The following is an 18,383-nucleotide window of genomic DNA, read 5'->3' as shown; positions in this document are numbered from 1 at the left end:
GGGGAGGAGAAATCAGAGGGAGCAGAGATGGAAAAGAACATCCACTCCCACACTGAAGGAGAAAGGATGTTAGAAAGAAGGGTGACTACACATACAGTGATGGGCTGGAAAATACTCCTGAAAATCAGCGAGAGAGCTGTTTGAAATTTGAAGTGAGTACCAATGTTGTTGTATTGGAAAAAGTTAAAAAGCAGTAAAATGATCAAACCATTAGGTTCAGCCTTGAAAAACACAGTACTCTCGTACATCATGTTTGTGCAGAATAAACACCAGAAACAGCAAGAAGCATGGCTGAAACAGCGAACTTTAAAAGTTCCTATCAGGTTGCCTTTGCAAACTAAAATAGTGTCTCAACATATTAAACTGGGAGCCACATGTGCTCCCAGCTGCAGCTCACACCCCGAATGTCTAAGCTTAGCATGTGTTTGAAGGTCAGTCTGAGATACAGATTTTGCAGAAGCCTGACTGTCTCTCTGCCCTTGCAAGAACCGAGGGGCTTAGGTCTGAAGGCTTCTCAGAGGAGATCCAGTCAGAAACCACAAGGTTATACATCAGTTTCTGCCCTCTCCCAAATTCTAGGTTTCTGATAACGTAGGAGGTGTCCACTATTCTCATTTTAAATGAGAATTTATATATAATTGTCACAATACCTGTAACATGCAATTGCTAAAATTCACCATCCTAGGATCTGTGAAAATACTATAAGAATTATAAGTTGGAAAAAAGAAAAAACAAATATTTGGCTTTGTCATATGGCATAGGAAAACCAAACAATCTATACTTGAAAATAAAGAAGTAAAAGTTAGTTTATAATGTTTTTCTTTGTGAAGGAAAATTTAATGACATTACTAAGGTAGCTTTATTTTTTTTTTCCTTTTTAAATATGCAATCATCCAAGAATATCCTGTAAGAGTTCTCCACCTCCTTGTAAAAGTCAATTGAGAGTTCCACAGAGAGAGAAATCTTAATTATTCAGCACTTACAAATTAAAATATTAGTGCAGAGCAATTTAGAAATCTAAAAATGGGTCAAGGAAAAAATAAACTTAATTTTTTGTTCCATTATGTTGACTTCTGCTTTTTTACCCCTGAGGCAGGTAGAAGTAGGCAGTGAATGTGTGTAGGGAAGTGGGGTAATTGTACACACATGCATGCATATATATGTATGTGTGTATATATGCATATACACATGTACGTATGTATATATTGTGTGTGTGTAATGTCAAAAGGGAAAAAAATGGAAAGAGTAAGTTCTGATTTAACTTTGGGATATGTCATGAATGAACTGTTAGAAGTATAAATGAGGTCTTCAGCTGTCCCATTTTTTTAAAAAAGAGAGAGTGAGACCAAAAAAAAACCCTCTCATTTATTTTTATAATCTTTAAGGTACACTCAAACTCCAAGAATTTATGATTCTAATTGTCTTGGAAGGGATTATACCCTCAAGGAGTTTAAAAATGTCAATAGAACAATTGTATTATAAGAAATGTATATATTTGACTCAGTAAGGTACCTGTCCTATCTCACATCTCTTTTCAAGTATGAAACTACTTTACAGGAAAAGGTCAACTGAAATAGAAACACTACATAGCATAAGCTACTTTGTCTGTTAAAAGTCGTAGATATGGGGGCGCCTGGGTGGCTCAGTCGGTTGAGTGTCTGACTTTGGCTCAGGTCACGGTCTCATGATTCGTGGGTTCGGGCCCCACGTCGGGCTCTGTGCTGACTGCCAGCGCAGAGCCTGGAGCCTGTTTCATTCTGTGTCTCCCTCTCTCTCTGACCCTCTCCTGCTCACGCTGTCTCTCCCTCTATCTCTCAGAAATAAATAAAACATTTAAAAAAACCTAAAAAAAATAGTCATAGATATGAAGAAATGTTTTTAAAAATCAATCAAGTTTATTTATTTAAGCCTTCTACTAGTTTAATTTAATGTCATCAACTAATGACATTAGTAAGTTAATGCCATTAAATGTCATTGTCTACAGGGGAACTAGTTCAGCTAACAATAATAAACTACTAAATAAACATAGAACATATAAATCCACTGGAAAATACAGAGTAGTACAGTCACTAATATTCAGTTTATTTTTCTCAGAATAAACTTTTTTTGTAACTGGTGATTTTTTAGATATATTCTACCCCTCCACACCTAATCCATTCCCACCCTTAATTTAACCACTTTTTCAGAAAGAATGTTCTTAAAAAGTAGAGTAGGTAACATTAACAACAGGTTGTTAACCAACTTTAATAAATGAATGCAGGCTATGGAGGTAATTATTATATCTGATTGATATTCTATATTATTAATAACAGTATCATGGTGCTCCCTTCTCCAAATCTATATTTTCTATAAAAGGCTGTAATTTAGTGTTAATAGCTTCAGTGAAGGTCAGAGGCTAATATCACCATAGGTGAGAAGCTAAACTAGAAATTAGTTGGGTGAAACATAAGACAAAATATAAAACACAGTATGTGTCCTTTCAAAGCCTCTTGATTTTCTATTAGAAGCAGGAGATAATATCATCATCAAAAGTATTTTTTTCATTTAAAATGAAAATGCTCAAAATCCACAGCACAAAAAGTGTAACCATGAAAAAAATTTCAACCTCCTATATTCCATAATGTATTTTCCCTGCTTTTCTATGTCATTCATTGACCCCAGACTAGATAAGCTAAATAATAAGCCTTCCATAAGACCACAGAATTTGAGAGAAATAATACACATTTATTTCAACTGAGATATGCATTATTCCGTGTTCCCATGAAATGCTGTTATATGGGGAAAATATTATGACATATACACACAGATTCTATACCTTTTAACAAAGTTTATATCACAGATAGAAAGCAAAGAATAATGTCCAAAATTCATTAACTTGACCTAAACTAAATGCTGAATTGCTCTTGCTACCAAATTTTTTAAAACCTCCTATTATATATGCATGTAACCTTCCACTTTTCACATAACACTGCATGAATATCCTAATAAAGACATGCTTCCATAAACTAAATTTGTAGGATGTTTTACAGAGGATAAAATAACTTAAATTCTCTTAAATGTGAGGAAAATTAGAATAGAGAGGCTTCCTGAGATTTTCCTCTCTGAATCATGCATCAGAGTTTTATATACATAGAAGAAAACATCAAATATAGAGCTAGGTCAAATCTCTTCCATGAAAATAATATTGTTAGTTGCACAAAATAACTATATTATGCACAATATCATCATAAATAAAATCTTTTGTAGATTATAATTATAATGATAATAATCTTAGAGGAAATGGCCAGAAATGAGATACAGAAATCAAACCAAATGCAAAATTTTCAGGTTATCACTGATTTGTATTATGATACTGCCTGCCAGAAATTAATGCCAATTTAAGCTTCCACTGGAAATATAAAAGGTTAACCACATATTTGCCGAATATAGGACAATTAGAAATATTCTGAAGTCATATAAATCACAAGGTAAATCTTATACATTAATTTTATATTTCCTTCCTTCCTTATTTTTTCCTCGAGATTTTCCTTCTTCCTGTCCTTTATTTACTGAATAGTTACCTCATTCAATGCACTATCAGCACATACAAGGATGATTGAAGATGAGTAAAAAGTAGTATAATTTTAAGTGAAGTCTACAATGTCCTAGTAGGAAATTGTAATTTGATTCTAATTTAACTATGACAATGATATTTTTCCATGTTTTTAAAGAATTATGAGCAAGTATCTCTATAAAGGACAGAAGAAACTATTAACAGTAGTTACTCTATAAAAAGGCCCTGTGGGAGAGAGCATAGAAATGGCATTCATCCCAGATCTATGCTCATTAACCTATTCAAAAAATGCCTTAAACAAGTAGTACAATCTTCTGAGTGAATAAGTGAAGAGTATAAAAAAATTGCAATGTAGTTATAACTCAGAAATATATTTGGACATGACATTGAATATATGTAATTTCTGATTTACAGAATAGAGTAAAATATTAGTTTAAAGATTGATTTCTCAGGTTTCTTTCTATTATCTTGTTTTGTTTTGTAATTCAGTATAATATTTAAATATATAATTTGGAAGAAAAATAATCTTATAACAAAAATCACTTTCCCATATAAGATAAACAAATATATTCAAGACATTCTTATTTTATTTTTTAAAGGCTATTTATTTTTTTTTAGTAATCTCTAGACTTAATGTGGGGCTAGAAATCACAACCCCAAGATCATGAGTTGCACACTCTTCTGCTGAGCTAGCCAGGTGCCCCAAGACCTTTTTACTTTAGAAAATGTTACCTGCCTCATGGAACTCTCTCTTTCTCAAGGCATAGATATTAGCAACAAGGGTGAAATGGCTTTCATTTCATTAGAAGAGGTAAACAGAAATTGCAAAAAAGACACACAAAGACAGTGACAAAGAGAATAGGAATATGATAATGAATAAATATAAATAGTTATATTTTATTTTTAGAGAAATAAATTCCATATCTGGAACAAACTTCTGTCCAAATTTTCTAATTATTAGCATTTCACTTTGTTATATGCTATGAGAAGAAAATATAACAAAAGATCCTCATACTCATAACGTTAAAGGCTAATCATAGAGGCTAGTCATATATAACAAGAAATTAATGAGTGACATGAATATAAAATAAAAAAACTATATGCCTTGGCAGTGGGCAGTGTATGATTAAGTCTTTAAGAAAGTTGACAAACATTTATCAAAAGACTAAGGTGATACAAGAATTGAGTTAGTTGGGTACTATGGTCAGTAGTAGAAAACCATAAGTAAGTTTTGTTCGTTAAGAAGCTCAGAAGCTGTAAAAGAAATTACAAATAAGGATTAAAATCAAATAGCATATGATGATTTCCACAAGGAAAGGGCAAAGTACTTATAAGTATCCACAAGAAGAGATGGTCTAACAGGGAATAAGCCATTTAATTTGCAATTGTAAGGAAAGGCAACATTTCAAGGAGCTGAGACAGGTTGGTGGCACTGCAGGTAGAAGGAAGAAGTCATGGTAAGTCCCAGGAGAGTGTCACCACCAGTAACTCTCATCAGAATTTCAAAGAAAGAGGTCATTGAAGAAGTCGGGAATGTGCAGGATTAAAACACAATTGGTAATTGTGAGAGCCCATGATAGTTTACTTTTTTTCCTGTTTATTTGAGGCCAAATGTTAAGTAACAGGGCATCATAAAAATATCTGTAGAATGACAGACCAGTTCCAGGGCGGGGGATAGGGGCTGTCAGTATGATAAATATGAGAGAAAAAGAAAAGATTAAGGTCAAGTTGCAAGGACTTAAATCCCAGCCTGAAAAACAGGGAATTTTTTACTGGTAATAAGAAGCCTGAAGCTTTCTGATAAATAAAGTAATATTATCTATGTTGTGCTTGACAAAGGTGCACCCTGTCTGCCACATGAAAAATAAAAAAATAAAAAAAATTAAAAAACTGGGATAGGAAAGATATTGGCAAAGCAGATGATATATTTAGTATGTTGGAAGAGATGTTAAATATTTAAAAATTATAAATAAAAGAAAATGTTCCTACTTGTAGCACCTTTCAATATCCTGGAAGAATGTTTATTTTTATAAAGGACTTTGTGACAGATAAACTGCCCATCCGTAAAGAGGCAGCAACTCCATTGGTGAGGGACAAGGATTCCAGAGCCAGATGACCTTGAATCAACAGCAGACTACCACTCTGATATTGTGGATGCTTATACCACCTCTCACTGTGCTTCGGTTTCCTTACATAAAAATGTGTGTGTGTGTGTGTGTGCGTGTGTGTGTGTGTGTGTGTGTGAGAGAGAGAGAGAGAGAGAGAGAGAGAGAGTGTGTGTCTGCATCTATATAACATATGTATATGTAACTGTACAAATACGCATCTTTTTTTTCAATTTTTAATGTTTTATTTATTTCTGAGAGAGAGAGAAAGAGAGAGAGAGAGAGAGAGCGTAAGCAGGGGAGAGTCAGAGAGACAGAGGGAGATACAGAATCTGAAACAGGCTCCAGGCTCTGAGCTAGCTGTATCAGTGCAGAGCCCAATGCGGGGCTCGAACCCAAGAACCGTGAGATCATGACCTCAGCCAAAGTCAGACGCTTAACCGACTGAGCCACCCAGGCACCCCCAAATATGCATCTTGTATATATATGCATCTCATATATAAAATATAAAATCTCATAGGTAAATAATATAATACTTCAGTAGGACTATTTTTTGTCCTTTAAACAGGGTAACAATAGTACCTACCTACTGGATTAAATATGTTAGTAATCTTTCTCTGAAACTAAATGAATTAATACATGTGAAACACTTAAAACAAGCTCTTACCATCTCTTGACTAGAAAGCAAATAAAATCTATGACTTGTTTTCATTGAATGCCTTGAATATTCCCTTTTAAATTAAATTATGTCTTCTATTTGCTGCTCTCTATCACCCGAGCCCTGTATTTTAAACAGATGCTAACTTAACTATCCATATATTCAAGACACAGTTCAAGGTATTGTTGTATGAAATACCAGATTACACATAACTTACAATTGTTTAAAAAAAAAAAAGCTCATGCTCCAAATAATTTTAAAATGTAGGTAACAAAAGATCACACACAAACCCACAATCTGATACATCAATTATGTTATTTATGCTTGTATCTATTCTTTTCCTTACGCATATCTTGCACATTCTGTCAGTGTCTACAAAATTTTATTCTTTATTTTTCATTCAAAATTATTAATAGAGAGTAATTTAGAATTTCTACATCACATTGCTGATATTTTAAGGACTAAGTTCAGTCAAGGTGATGCACTTAACTTTGGACGTTTAGGTTATTTCTAATTTCAAATCATATACATTGCTGGAGGAAGAAAAAGCTATGTAAAAGATTCTTTTCTTTCATTGAAATATCTTTTCCAGTAAATTACCAGGCATGAGATTACTGGATTAAAGGATATTTAACTAGTTGTGGCCTGTGCGATCTATTCTCATTCACTCATTGCCATGAGAATTCTTTACTTAGCAAACACTTTGTTGCATTATTAATAACAAGATAATAGCAAGCATTCATTGATTATTTGCTATGTCCCAGATACTATTCTTAGGGTTTTTATATGCATTATTTCATTCAATTCTAACAAGAACCCTATGTGGGAGGTACTATTTTTATTAGCCCCATTTTATATTGAAGAAATTAAGGCTTACAGAGGTTGTCCTAGTTTACACACCTGGTATGTTGTAGGACCAGAATTTTAATATTCTGTGACTCTACATCTGAGCTATTAATCCTGTAGTGCACCTCACTTTTCTGTATATATTTGATTATAAACATGATATATTATAAATCCTCATTTGTTATCAGGAATAGTGATGGCACAAATTACATTGTACTTTTCTGTGGACAAAAAACACATGGATTTCAAAGATATAATCAATGAACACAGATTTTAACATTATCAACGCTTTCAAATTTAATGAATGTTTTAATTTATTCAATTGTATGTTACATGTCCATAAATTATATTCATAAAATAATGACAGACCTATCGACATATTAAAATAAAATACTAAGAAGCAACTATGACAGAAGTTCCTTATAATAAAAATTAGAAATCTACAATTATTTGAATCCCTCTTCCCATTAGAATCATTAAAGGAAATGCTTAAATTTTTGTCTTAATTTAGAAAATCAAAATTAAGCAATATAAATAATGCAAGTAGATCACATTTCTATGATCTGATATATGTACATGTAAACTGCATTATATCCTTGGATTTTTTACAATTAGGGTGACCATATAGTTTATCATTGTTTATCATTTTATTACACTTTCGAAAGCAAAAGAGAAGGGGTGTTAATAGAACAATCATCCCGGGCAAATTAGACATATGGTCACCTTACTTAGACTAGTTTTACCAGGGGTGCCTGGGTGGCTCAGTCGGTTAAGCATCCGATTTTGGCTCGGGTCATGATCTCGTGGTTCGTGGGTTCGAGCCCCGCATCAGGCTCTGCACTGACAACCAGCCCAGAGTCTGGAGCCTGTTTCAGATTCTGTGTCTCCCTCTCTCTCTGACCCTCCCCTGCTCACATTCTCTCTCTCTCTCTCTCTCTCTCTCTCTCTCTCTCTCGAGTAACTAAAATCCACTGGTTGAATCCCAGGACAAATTTTAGTATGCAGCATGGTATAGCGGGGAAAAAAAGACTTGAATTGTCAAACAGGATACTGGATTCTTACCCAGTTTTTCTATGTATTAATATCCTTGAGCTTCAGTTCCTTCATATGTTAAAAAAAAAAAATAATACTTTACACCTCTCAGTAATGTGATAAGAACTAAACAGTAAAATGAACATGATTGATCATTGTAAACTGCCCATTACCCACACAAATCCAAGTTATAATACTACACTCCACACTCTGACAAATACTATTCCACTTTTTAAATGAAATCAAATTATACAACTTGCAAAAATTTCAAAATATATTTCAGAATATAATTTATTAGTCTTCTGAATATATATATATATACGTAAAATATAATATAATCTGCTAGTTTGGGTAGAGGCTGTGACAACTAATGGTAAATTTATTTTATTTTTGACAGTAAAAGCTTGCTAACCAACTGAAATTATATATTATAAAACAACTGAAGAGACGTCTTCATAACAGCATCGTCACGAAGAATTAGAAGTTGTCCATATATTAGTATGATTGAGAAACAAGTAGTTCTCAAAATGAAGTTCTTTTTTTCAAAATCATGAAGAAGAAAAAAGCTCTACATCCACAGATCCAAACTGTGATCAGTTTTCACAACTGTTTGTATTTCAAATTATACTGTAACAAATATCACCATGGACTTCCACTCTACCAAGTGCCTTGATAAACTTGCCTTTAAGTGGCTAACTACCCTCATTTGGCTAGGGACCCACTAGCATCCTCTCCCAAACACTTCAGTTTTTCTCAATATGGAACTGGATTTTGTTTTCAAACTCTTAACAGGATCATTGAAAGGAAACAGGAGAAATACTATAAAGGCAGGCCTGGATTGATTCCAGAGGCAAGTACTCTCACAGCAATGCACTGGAATTATGCCAAGAAGGGAAGTGTTTTTGCAAATGAACATAGCGGCATAGTTAAGTGTAAGGTCTTTAATTCCTTCATCAACATTACCAAGGTTAAAAATTAAGAAAGCTATGTGATAAACAATTTACCTGACTCACAACGGTGCGCACATACTCTTTTAGTTGAACCGTAAGGAGGCATCTTGACTAATCACATTTTTTTTAATGAACTCTTTGTTTTAATACCTAATTCCACCTATTCCAATGCATGAATAATGTAGATGACAGTGAAGTAATTTTAGTTTATTTTAATTACCTTAGTGTGCTTTGCAGGTGAAAATAATTTTGGTACTCAAATGTGGTCCCAATTCTTGAAAACTAAATAAATAAATATGAATAATTTTAATAGTACCACATTTAATGATATTATTTTGCTAATGGGGAAGAAATTGGAAGTGTTTTCTTCCTGGTAAATGTCTTCACTGGAGTTTAAAGACTGCTTTTCTTACTAAGTCCTATATTTATAAGTATAGAAATCAAACAGTTACTGTTTGTTTTTAACAAATAAATGCATGCAAATCATTTGAGTTAAATTACACAAAATGATTCAAAAAATACAGTAATTTTCTCTAAAATCTTTAAGCCTTAAAAGAGCAGAACTATAAAGTTATTTCCTAGATTTTTCTTAGACAAATTTAATTGGGCATTTTTATATATATTCCTGTTTTATTAATTATGTTTCCCAGTTTTAATTGTGCAAACGCTTAAATTCCATTTTCACATCCATCAAAATTTGGATAACTACTCCAAGTGGCTGCTTTTACAGCTAAACTACAATAATCTTAAATCTTCTTATTATAGTTATTTTCAAGTAATTGTTGTTAACTCCCAGTTGATAAGAACACTGACTTTCACTGATTGTTTAGTTCGCTAAGAATATTTCTATACTTCCCCAGTGGTAAGCATTCCGTCTACTAGTACTGATGAATGCTCATCAGTCTTTGATTTCCACACGTATGGAACCTGTAGAATGATTTCCGCAGTAAGAAATTCTACCAGTATAAGGGATTGGGAAAGAGGGCCAAGGGTAACACAGTTTTGACTCATTCAGAACGCTATCAAAGGAAGTTGCTCAACTGGTCTACAGGACCTGAACCTATAGCGTCTGTTTGTTTTGCCCTAGGTTCACCTCACAATATCAACTATATCATGGATGACAATCCGAGTGCCGGAGTCCTGGGTATTTTACATGCTAGCAACCAACCACATGAAGTATTTAACTCTTCAATCAGGATAGAAAAACTTGCTCAGTTACTCCATCTAAATATTTTGTCCAATAGAAATATAATGTGAGCTACATATGAAATTTTTAAATTTCTAGTAGTCACATTAAAAAAGAGTAGAAAACAATTAAAATTAATTTTAATATTGTACTTTATTTAACCCAGTATATCTAAAGTATGATTCTTTCAGTATGTAAGCAACATAAAAAATTACTAATGATGTGTTACGTTCTTTTTTTTATATACTAAGCCTTTGAAAGCCAGGGTGTAATTTATACTTACAGCACATCTCAGTTTAGAATAGCCAATTTTTAGAATCCGAAAGTCATGTGATGGCTATACTGGACAACATAGATCTAAATATTTTTAAGCTATTATTTCTTTAAGTATTCTATTAGAATGACAGTTTTATGGGGAAGTAACATAATTTATATACTAAATTACTAAGAGCAATTAGTAATTTGTTCTTAGTTCAGCAAGGAAATTTGAGTTCAGCAATGAAACAGAATATTTGCTCGGGTGCTCCTTGGTTTGTGTTAGAAACCAGGTTCAATATTGTTGCTAAAAGCCTAGGCTCTGGGATCAGAATGTCCTGAATTTGATTCTAAGCTAAGACAAGTACTACCTCCTAAAGTATCTACAAGCAAGCAATTTATCCTTGATAGTGCCATTTTGCTTTTCATTAAAACAGACATGATAATGAAATCTACCTCATTAAATGAACTAGTGTATATAAAGCACACAGAAGAGTGCCTGCATGTAGAAATTTACTACTGTTAGATCCGGTCCCATCTAAATTAATGAGGCTTTGCAATCATTAGAATGATGTTGTGGCTTTGAAGCACAAAGAATATATGTGAGAGTTATTTTTTGCTATGTATTATGTTTTCTAATTTATAAGTTAAAAGACATATAAATAATATTACATTATTATAGAATATATTTGGGATATCCACAAACCGAAAAGTATGTGTCAATTTTGAAAGTCCATGTGACATAGTTTCCAGTAAAAAAATACTGGCCAATTGTAATAACTACAAAATACTATATAAGAGAAAATACAGTTTTACAAAACAAAGGAAAAGGTTCACTAATTCATATGCTATTATTGTTTCAAAACACAGAAAATGTCCAACGGATGTATTACAAGAACTAAAGCTTTACTTTGGCCTACTTCCACAAAAATGTGGTCACTGTAACATGACTTATCAGAAAAGAACTCACTTTATTACTTAGTCCAGAAAAGAAATTTGGCTTTGGCAGAAGTAACCTCAGAGATTTATCAAGTGAAATTTGATGACTTTTGTTTCAAAGTTTTAGTATTTATCAAAACATATTCTGAAAGTTTAGAAATGTATTTGTATGTGCTCTGTCAGTAAAGCTCTTGTTAGCAGGCCCCCTTAACCTCCTTTCTTCCGCTACTCACAAGTCCAGACAATATGGATTTCAAAATAGGAGAAGCACCCTGTCATTGAATCCTGACTAATGTCACACCGCACTCTGCTCAGTCTTCTCTCTTAAATCTCATAGACCAACGTGCAACTGTTGACTTCTAGGTCAACCATAAGGCAAATGAAATCTGGTAACAAATGTCATGATTGCCAATATTTATTGCATACTGTTAGTGCAGCTTTCACTGTGGGGAATCACTGATAGTTCAGTAGTGACTTCGCTTAAGATCTGCTGAATTGGAACGCCGGTGTGGCACAGATTCCCTGGTTTAAATAACCATTATTACTCACAATTTCTGATATTGAAATAGAACAAAATGCAAAGTGGAATTTTAATAGCACATATTACTTACGTTCACAAGTGTCCCCTTTCTGCTGGTAGCCTGCTTTGCAGATACACTTTCCAATGGGCACTAACCATTCTCCTTCTGCACTGCAGTGCATCCTGGGGGAGTTTTCCGCCTCTTCCTCTGCACTGCTGACACATGTCCCTCGAACCTCGACTAAAGAGGAAAACTCTGAACCAGTCACTGTATCTGGAAAGATAGCTAAATTCTCAATAATGGACCAGCACTTCTTGTAGTATACTTTGACAGAAACCAAAGCTATGCAAGCCCCTACATCCTGAAAGGCAAGATAGAATCCCTTTTTGGACAAAGGTCCAATCTCTCTCACCTCAGTGTTAAGCTTCATCTTTCTTTCACCAAGGTCACCTTGGGTAAAACTTTCATCTGCAGCAATGGTGTCTATTTTTACATAGAGGTTTTCTCTTATATTCCTGCCAGTGTCATAGTCTGTTTCATAATAGTACAAATTAAAGGTTTCCTTGCAAGTTCCCAGTACTCCAGGAAGACTGTTACAATCCCTCAGGGTAAATTTCAATTCTACAAAAATCCTTTGTGCATTGCCTTTCGAAATCCAGTTAGTCCGCAGCCAGTTGTTTTGGTTGGGCTCCATGACCTGGCACACCTGGTACGTTCGTATCGGGGTATAGTTCTCATCCAAACCGCTGATTTCTTCCCACTGTGAAATGTATTTATAAAAGGTTATCAGTCTTTCAGCAAAATAAAAAAAAATAGTAATAATAACAACATTTTTATTTTGGAAGTACACGAGGAACCTTTAGTATAGCACAAGTGATTATCTTTGAAAGACTTAGGTAGATTCCTGCCCCTTGGCAAACACTGTAACCCGAGAATTTGGGGCTCTCCATTCAGCTTCATCCCCGGTGGTGGAACTTCGTTCAGGTGGCTTGCACTGTTTGTACATACAATAACCATTTCATTTAGTTTAATATCTGTTTGCGGGTGTATTAGTGTGTCTTTTTTACATGTTTGCTTATGTCTATAGTCTCCATTGAGATTATAATTTTTATAGACTGAGCGCACAATTACTTAAATTACCATTTAATGCATATGCATATGGATACATGGCAGAATTTTTGAGAACTCAGTCGACATTTTAAGTGTTGATGTTAAACTTAGAGTACCTAAAAACACAGGGAGGAAAATGCCAAGAGTGCTCTGAAATGTAAAAGCCTCCCATAACATGTTGATATTCATAATGCGAAATCTTCTACAATCTTTTCAAAACGAGATAGAAGGGAGTAACATTTTACAGAGCTATTTATTTATTGCAGTGTTATATTTAATATTGTACATATCCCACACAACTATAAATAAGCAGTTAAAAAAGCATGATTCATCTTTATAAATAAATTGCTTTCAATAGACAATCAAATATACATGGCAAATCAGCATGCTGGATCATATTTCAGTAATAGGCTTTATGACAAGAAAAATAGCACATGTTTAAAAATGTCCATTCATCTGCTGATGTAATATATACTATAGCAAATATATATATTCATGAAAAGGGAAAATAGTAACTTTAGAGGAGTTTGCAACAATTTAAAGAGGATTAAGCCATGTAGGATACCATCTATTTGCTCGTTAGCAAATCATTGCATTTAAAATAGTCCCAAAAGTCTACAATAACAGTTGTAGACTATTTTCTTTCTGACCATTATTATAAAATTTCCCACTTTATATTTACGTTACTTTAATAGTGAAATCGTCTACCTGTATTCATTTTCCCAGTATAAGATGCTAAATATGAAAATATATTAAGTTTTCAAATCCAAAAATCACACAGCAATACAGCATTTAACCCATTGTTTCAAATAAAGCATATAAGCAAACAAATTAACAAGCATGTGGTAATGAATTTTATTTATAAAACTTGATTAGAGAATCAATTTATTAAAATACTCTAAAATATTAATATCTACATTTAAAGCTGTTTCTCTGAAAACTATGACTGTCAAATTAGCAAAATACTATAATTCAGAAATTTCTTACACATTATATATTTACTATAATTTTAGTACACATATCAAAGTTCCAAAGAACTCATTAACACATGCAGGGTTTACTCAACACAACTTGAGTTTGTGACTAGTTAATGATGTACATGTTTTCCTTTGTTTCAGTTAGCTGCTTATAATCTGCCTGAATGGCACTTAGCCAAATAGACCCAAATTCATCAATTTGGATAGGTAGATTTTAGTCTCTTAGTTAGATCAAAATTATTAGAAGAAGTAAAGCTAGTAATGATATCTACCAAGAAATCAAAAGCTCCAATTATAAATGTGCTCTTTTTAACAATTTCCCGACTTGAAGAAACCTAGGCTACTTAGTATAAAGGCATATATCTCAACATTTCTTTTTTCTAACTTCAAGAACAATCATATTACATTGTTTTATGTACAAAAAATAAATTACACTACCTATGAAATCAAATTAATTTTAATTTTTATTTAAAAATGTATTCCTGAGGGGAAATTTTCAGAACAACTATTGTGTAGGTAACAAATAGTGACACTATACAAATGCATTTAACACAACTCCTGTTTTATTATTTCACTTTTCTAAGAGACCGCAACTATTTCTACAAATGACACCACTGAGAAAGAGGTTTTAATTCAGATACTGTGCCTTTATGGTATACTTATGAAAGTATTTTCTAGAAACATACTTTAATAACACTTTATTTCCTGTTAGCTATTTAACCACATACAAGCCAATCCATTTCATACGTAAAACACATCGTCAATCATCATTTCCTAATATTATCTATTGATTCCTACAGATATATAGGGTTAACTGTTAAGATACTTTGGACTGATAAAATGCCCATTTGAGTCAAAGATAACACACAGTCATAATTTATCATTTTGTGGATTACATTGATGAAATACTATAATCACTACAGTCCTGTATCAGTTTACTTCTCCCTAGAGATAAAAACCATCCTCTATCTCTATTTGTTTTAATTGATGGATGGTAGAAAATGGGCTACATCTGTCATTGGTAAGAAAGGTGTTTCTTTTTTATTGTGAATGTCTTCATACAATGTATATTATTTTACTCATGGAAACTATTCCAGTTACAAGAAAAGTATGACATTCCTACCTTAAACTCAGGGTATTTTTTATCTTTAATCTGTAAAATATTTGTCATTTTTCATAACTTAATGTAACCAACACAGATAACTGCAATATGATCTTAAACAATCTCTCTAATATTAATTGATGAAAAATCTGAATATTTTAAGCAGATTTGCATTGTTCACATTTTGCATTCTTAAACTGACTTCTAGTTCATCACATGTTGATTTTATGCTCTTCTTCTACTCAAAAATCCCTCTTAGACTTTCATTCTTCTCTTTGCAAAATGTGTTACACTTTATATATCCTTACTTATACTTCATGCTCTTTGACTCCAGATTTCTTATTGTACCAAAGATCAACTTAAGTAATAATGAGCTATATGCTCTCATTTCTCAGAGACTCTTTCTTCAGTAAGGGATGAAGAATGTGCCCTCTCTCACAATTAAAATAAGACCTAAAGACAAAGACTTTGAACTAAACTTAAGTAAGCAATGTACCTTTCCTGACATGTGAAACACAATGATCAGAATTTTTTAGGCTTTTCTTATGTTTTCGTAGATTTTTATTGTATACCTTTTACTCATATTTGTTATAGCAGATTTTTACTACAATATGTACATGCTCTTCCATCACTTTGGACTAATAAGAGCAGATAGCACATGATAGTAATTTGGATTTTTACACCAAATTCCATGGTAAAATATTGAGCATATTACAGTTTTAATTACCTCTTAAAGTATATTTTGAATGATGCTAAAACTGTTTTCACAAGAAGAAACAGATCATGTACTGTTTTAAAGAACTACACACATCCTACCTAGTGATTATACTAAGAAGTATAAAGCAACTAAAGAGATTTTAGTGGGTTTGTGAAAGAAATGTTCCCTGTAATTAGTCAGCATTTATAGCATGGAACCTGAGACATAATTCCTCTCACAATAAGAACTCAAAAGATTATGGGTATACAGATTTTTTTTAATCCATTTCCCCAAGAACTAAGTAGACCTTCCCTACTGAAAGAACTCAATGTCTCATTATAATACAACAAAATTTTGAATGAGGTATTTGGAGTTAAAACAGTATAAATATGAAGGATGTGAATAATTCCATTCGGGGGGAGAAGGGGAATGCTGGGTTTCTTACTTTAAAAATAAAAGGTGATATGTATTCTATCAGGAGATGCACTTACCCCATTGGGTGGAGAGGAAATCCATTCCAACTCTGTTTGTTGTGCTTTAGAATCAAGCAGTAGTACTGAAAAAGAAAGTTTATTTCCAAATGTTACATGAAAATTTTAAACAAATTTGTAAGTTATTACAGTGAATCTAATTTTTATATGATTATCACTTTATGATCTAAGACATATACTGTTACTTATGTAAATGAATGATGACATGAATACCTACCTAATATAAGGATATGGCTCTTAGGGAGAAAGGATGTTACAGTATCATTTTCTTATTTGGGGTGTTTCAATTAAAATATTAAAACAAATCTAAAAATTGAAAAGTAGCATGAAAGTAAGGACAAAAAAATGGTAAGTGGTATATTGATTTCATAGTAATTACATATTACATAGAATTTTATAAACCATTGAGCACTCCAAAATTTTGTCAAGTATATTGACATGAAAATAATAAAATGTAATTCCTTGTTAGTCTTCAGTGAGTCATTAATTTGTGATATTTTGGGCAAAGTTTTTCCTTGTGCCTTGAGAACTAGAGTTTATTTTTTAAAAACTTTTCCACACAGTGTCTTCTCTTAAGCCAAAATTAATATAACAGGAAACTATATCAAGCAATGTCATCATGAGGAAAATAAATTGCCCATTATTCACAAGATATATTTCTGGGTTAGTCAAACATCTGCTTTCAATGTTTCTATTTTTTTTTTTAATTCCCAAATATTTCAAAGCATTAGCTAATTCTCAAAATGGCATACTTAAACTCTGACTTGACTTTTTTCCTGACTTGACTTTTAAAAACAGATGTATTCCACTTTTATATTATCAAAAAGCATAAACAATTCATTTTAATTTATATATATGTAACAAATGCTCCTGGGAGAATCAATATAAGGTAATGTATTAAAATGTTACATATTAATGTATATCATACTTCCAATTCAGTATGGCTTATTACTTTTTAAGACAACTACCCTCCTAAAGCATTCACTCTTTCCTCAAATTGATTCAGAGTTATGAGCTTTTATTCTTTAAAAATAGTCCTGACTACAGCATTTTAAAAAATGTATCAATTTGTTCAGAAATAATACTGAATATTTCCAGGTTTGTAAATGTGCTTAACATCAACCTCAGAATAATGTTAAAATTTAGAATTAAATAAAATACATCCTTATATGAACTTTTAGATAATCATTAGAGGAAAAAACAGGTATATTTCAAACGTGATGGAAATTTGCTAATCTAAGAAAACGAACACATTGACTGTGTGTTCAACTCTTTCACTCTAGCCAAGGTTATTCTCTGCAACTGAAAACAGAGACAGACACTTTTTTGCAAAAATGTTTTACACTTGACTCTTGGGAAGACTATGAAAGCACAAACGTCGGTCACAAACACTTGACTCAGGTAAGGGGGGAAAAAGACTTTCAAAACACCAAGTTGTATTTCGCACTTGGAACATCAATAAAACTTGGACCTGTACATTTATGTAAAGTAATTTCAAAGTACATTCTGTTTTATCCTCAACAACGGAGAGGAAGCATAACCAAACATGGGCTTCAGGTTCCTTTTGAGGTGATTTATTATTACTATTATTTTTGTCTTCCGCACTGACAAGAGACAAGTGATTTTTAAACCCAGGTGACCTTCGAGAGTCATTTCAGAGAGTGAAACAAGCAATGTGATGATTGTTTGCTGCGGTTCTGTTACCCCTCGGCGCAGCCTGCGGTAGGGACCGGGGACCGCAGAGTGGTGGTGGCCGCAAACAAGTTGAGAAGGAAACAAACTAACAAATAAAAACAAAACAGAATCCAGCCCCTGAGCGCTTCATCAGGAGCAGCTCTAAGGCGATCAGAGTGTCGCGGTCGTCCTGTGTGTGGACAGACCCGCAAGTGCGCGCTTTCGCCTTCCCGCTCAGAGCACGGAGGGCCACGCTCCCTTCACGCCCACGGAAGCGTAGTCCGGCG

At 33.1% G+C, this 18,383-nt stretch overlaps 1 protein-coding gene across 5 annotated transcripts in view; it reads right to left on the bottom strand.

The window, feature by feature from the left end:
- EPHA7 (EPH receptor A7) overlaps positions 1-18,383 on the bottom strand; it is a 168,653-nt gene that overhangs the window by 148,546 nt on the left and 1,724 nt on the right. For all 5 annotated transcript variants that reach the window (XM_077774677.1, XM_077774678.1, XM_077774679.1 and 2 more), the window contains exons 2-3: positions 16,423-16,487; positions 12,136-12,805 (exon numbers count right to left, since the gene is read on the bottom strand). In XM_077774677.1, coding sequence (XP_077630803.1) covers positions 12,136-12,805; positions 16,423-16,487 — 735 coding nt within the window. The remainder of the gene's footprint in view (positions 1-12,135; positions 12,806-16,422; positions 16,488-18,383) is intronic.

This window comes from Crocuta crocuta, unplaced genomic scaffold, assembly GCF_008692635.1.
Source record: "Crocuta crocuta isolate KB4526 unplaced genomic scaffold, BGI_CrCroc_1.0 scaffold247, whole genome shotgun sequence".
NCBI lineage: Eukaryota > Metazoa > Chordata > Mammalia > Carnivora > Hyaenidae > Crocuta > Crocuta crocuta.
Note: the sequence above shows the minus strand (reverse complement) of the source record. Positions and strands in the feature narration are given on the sequence as shown.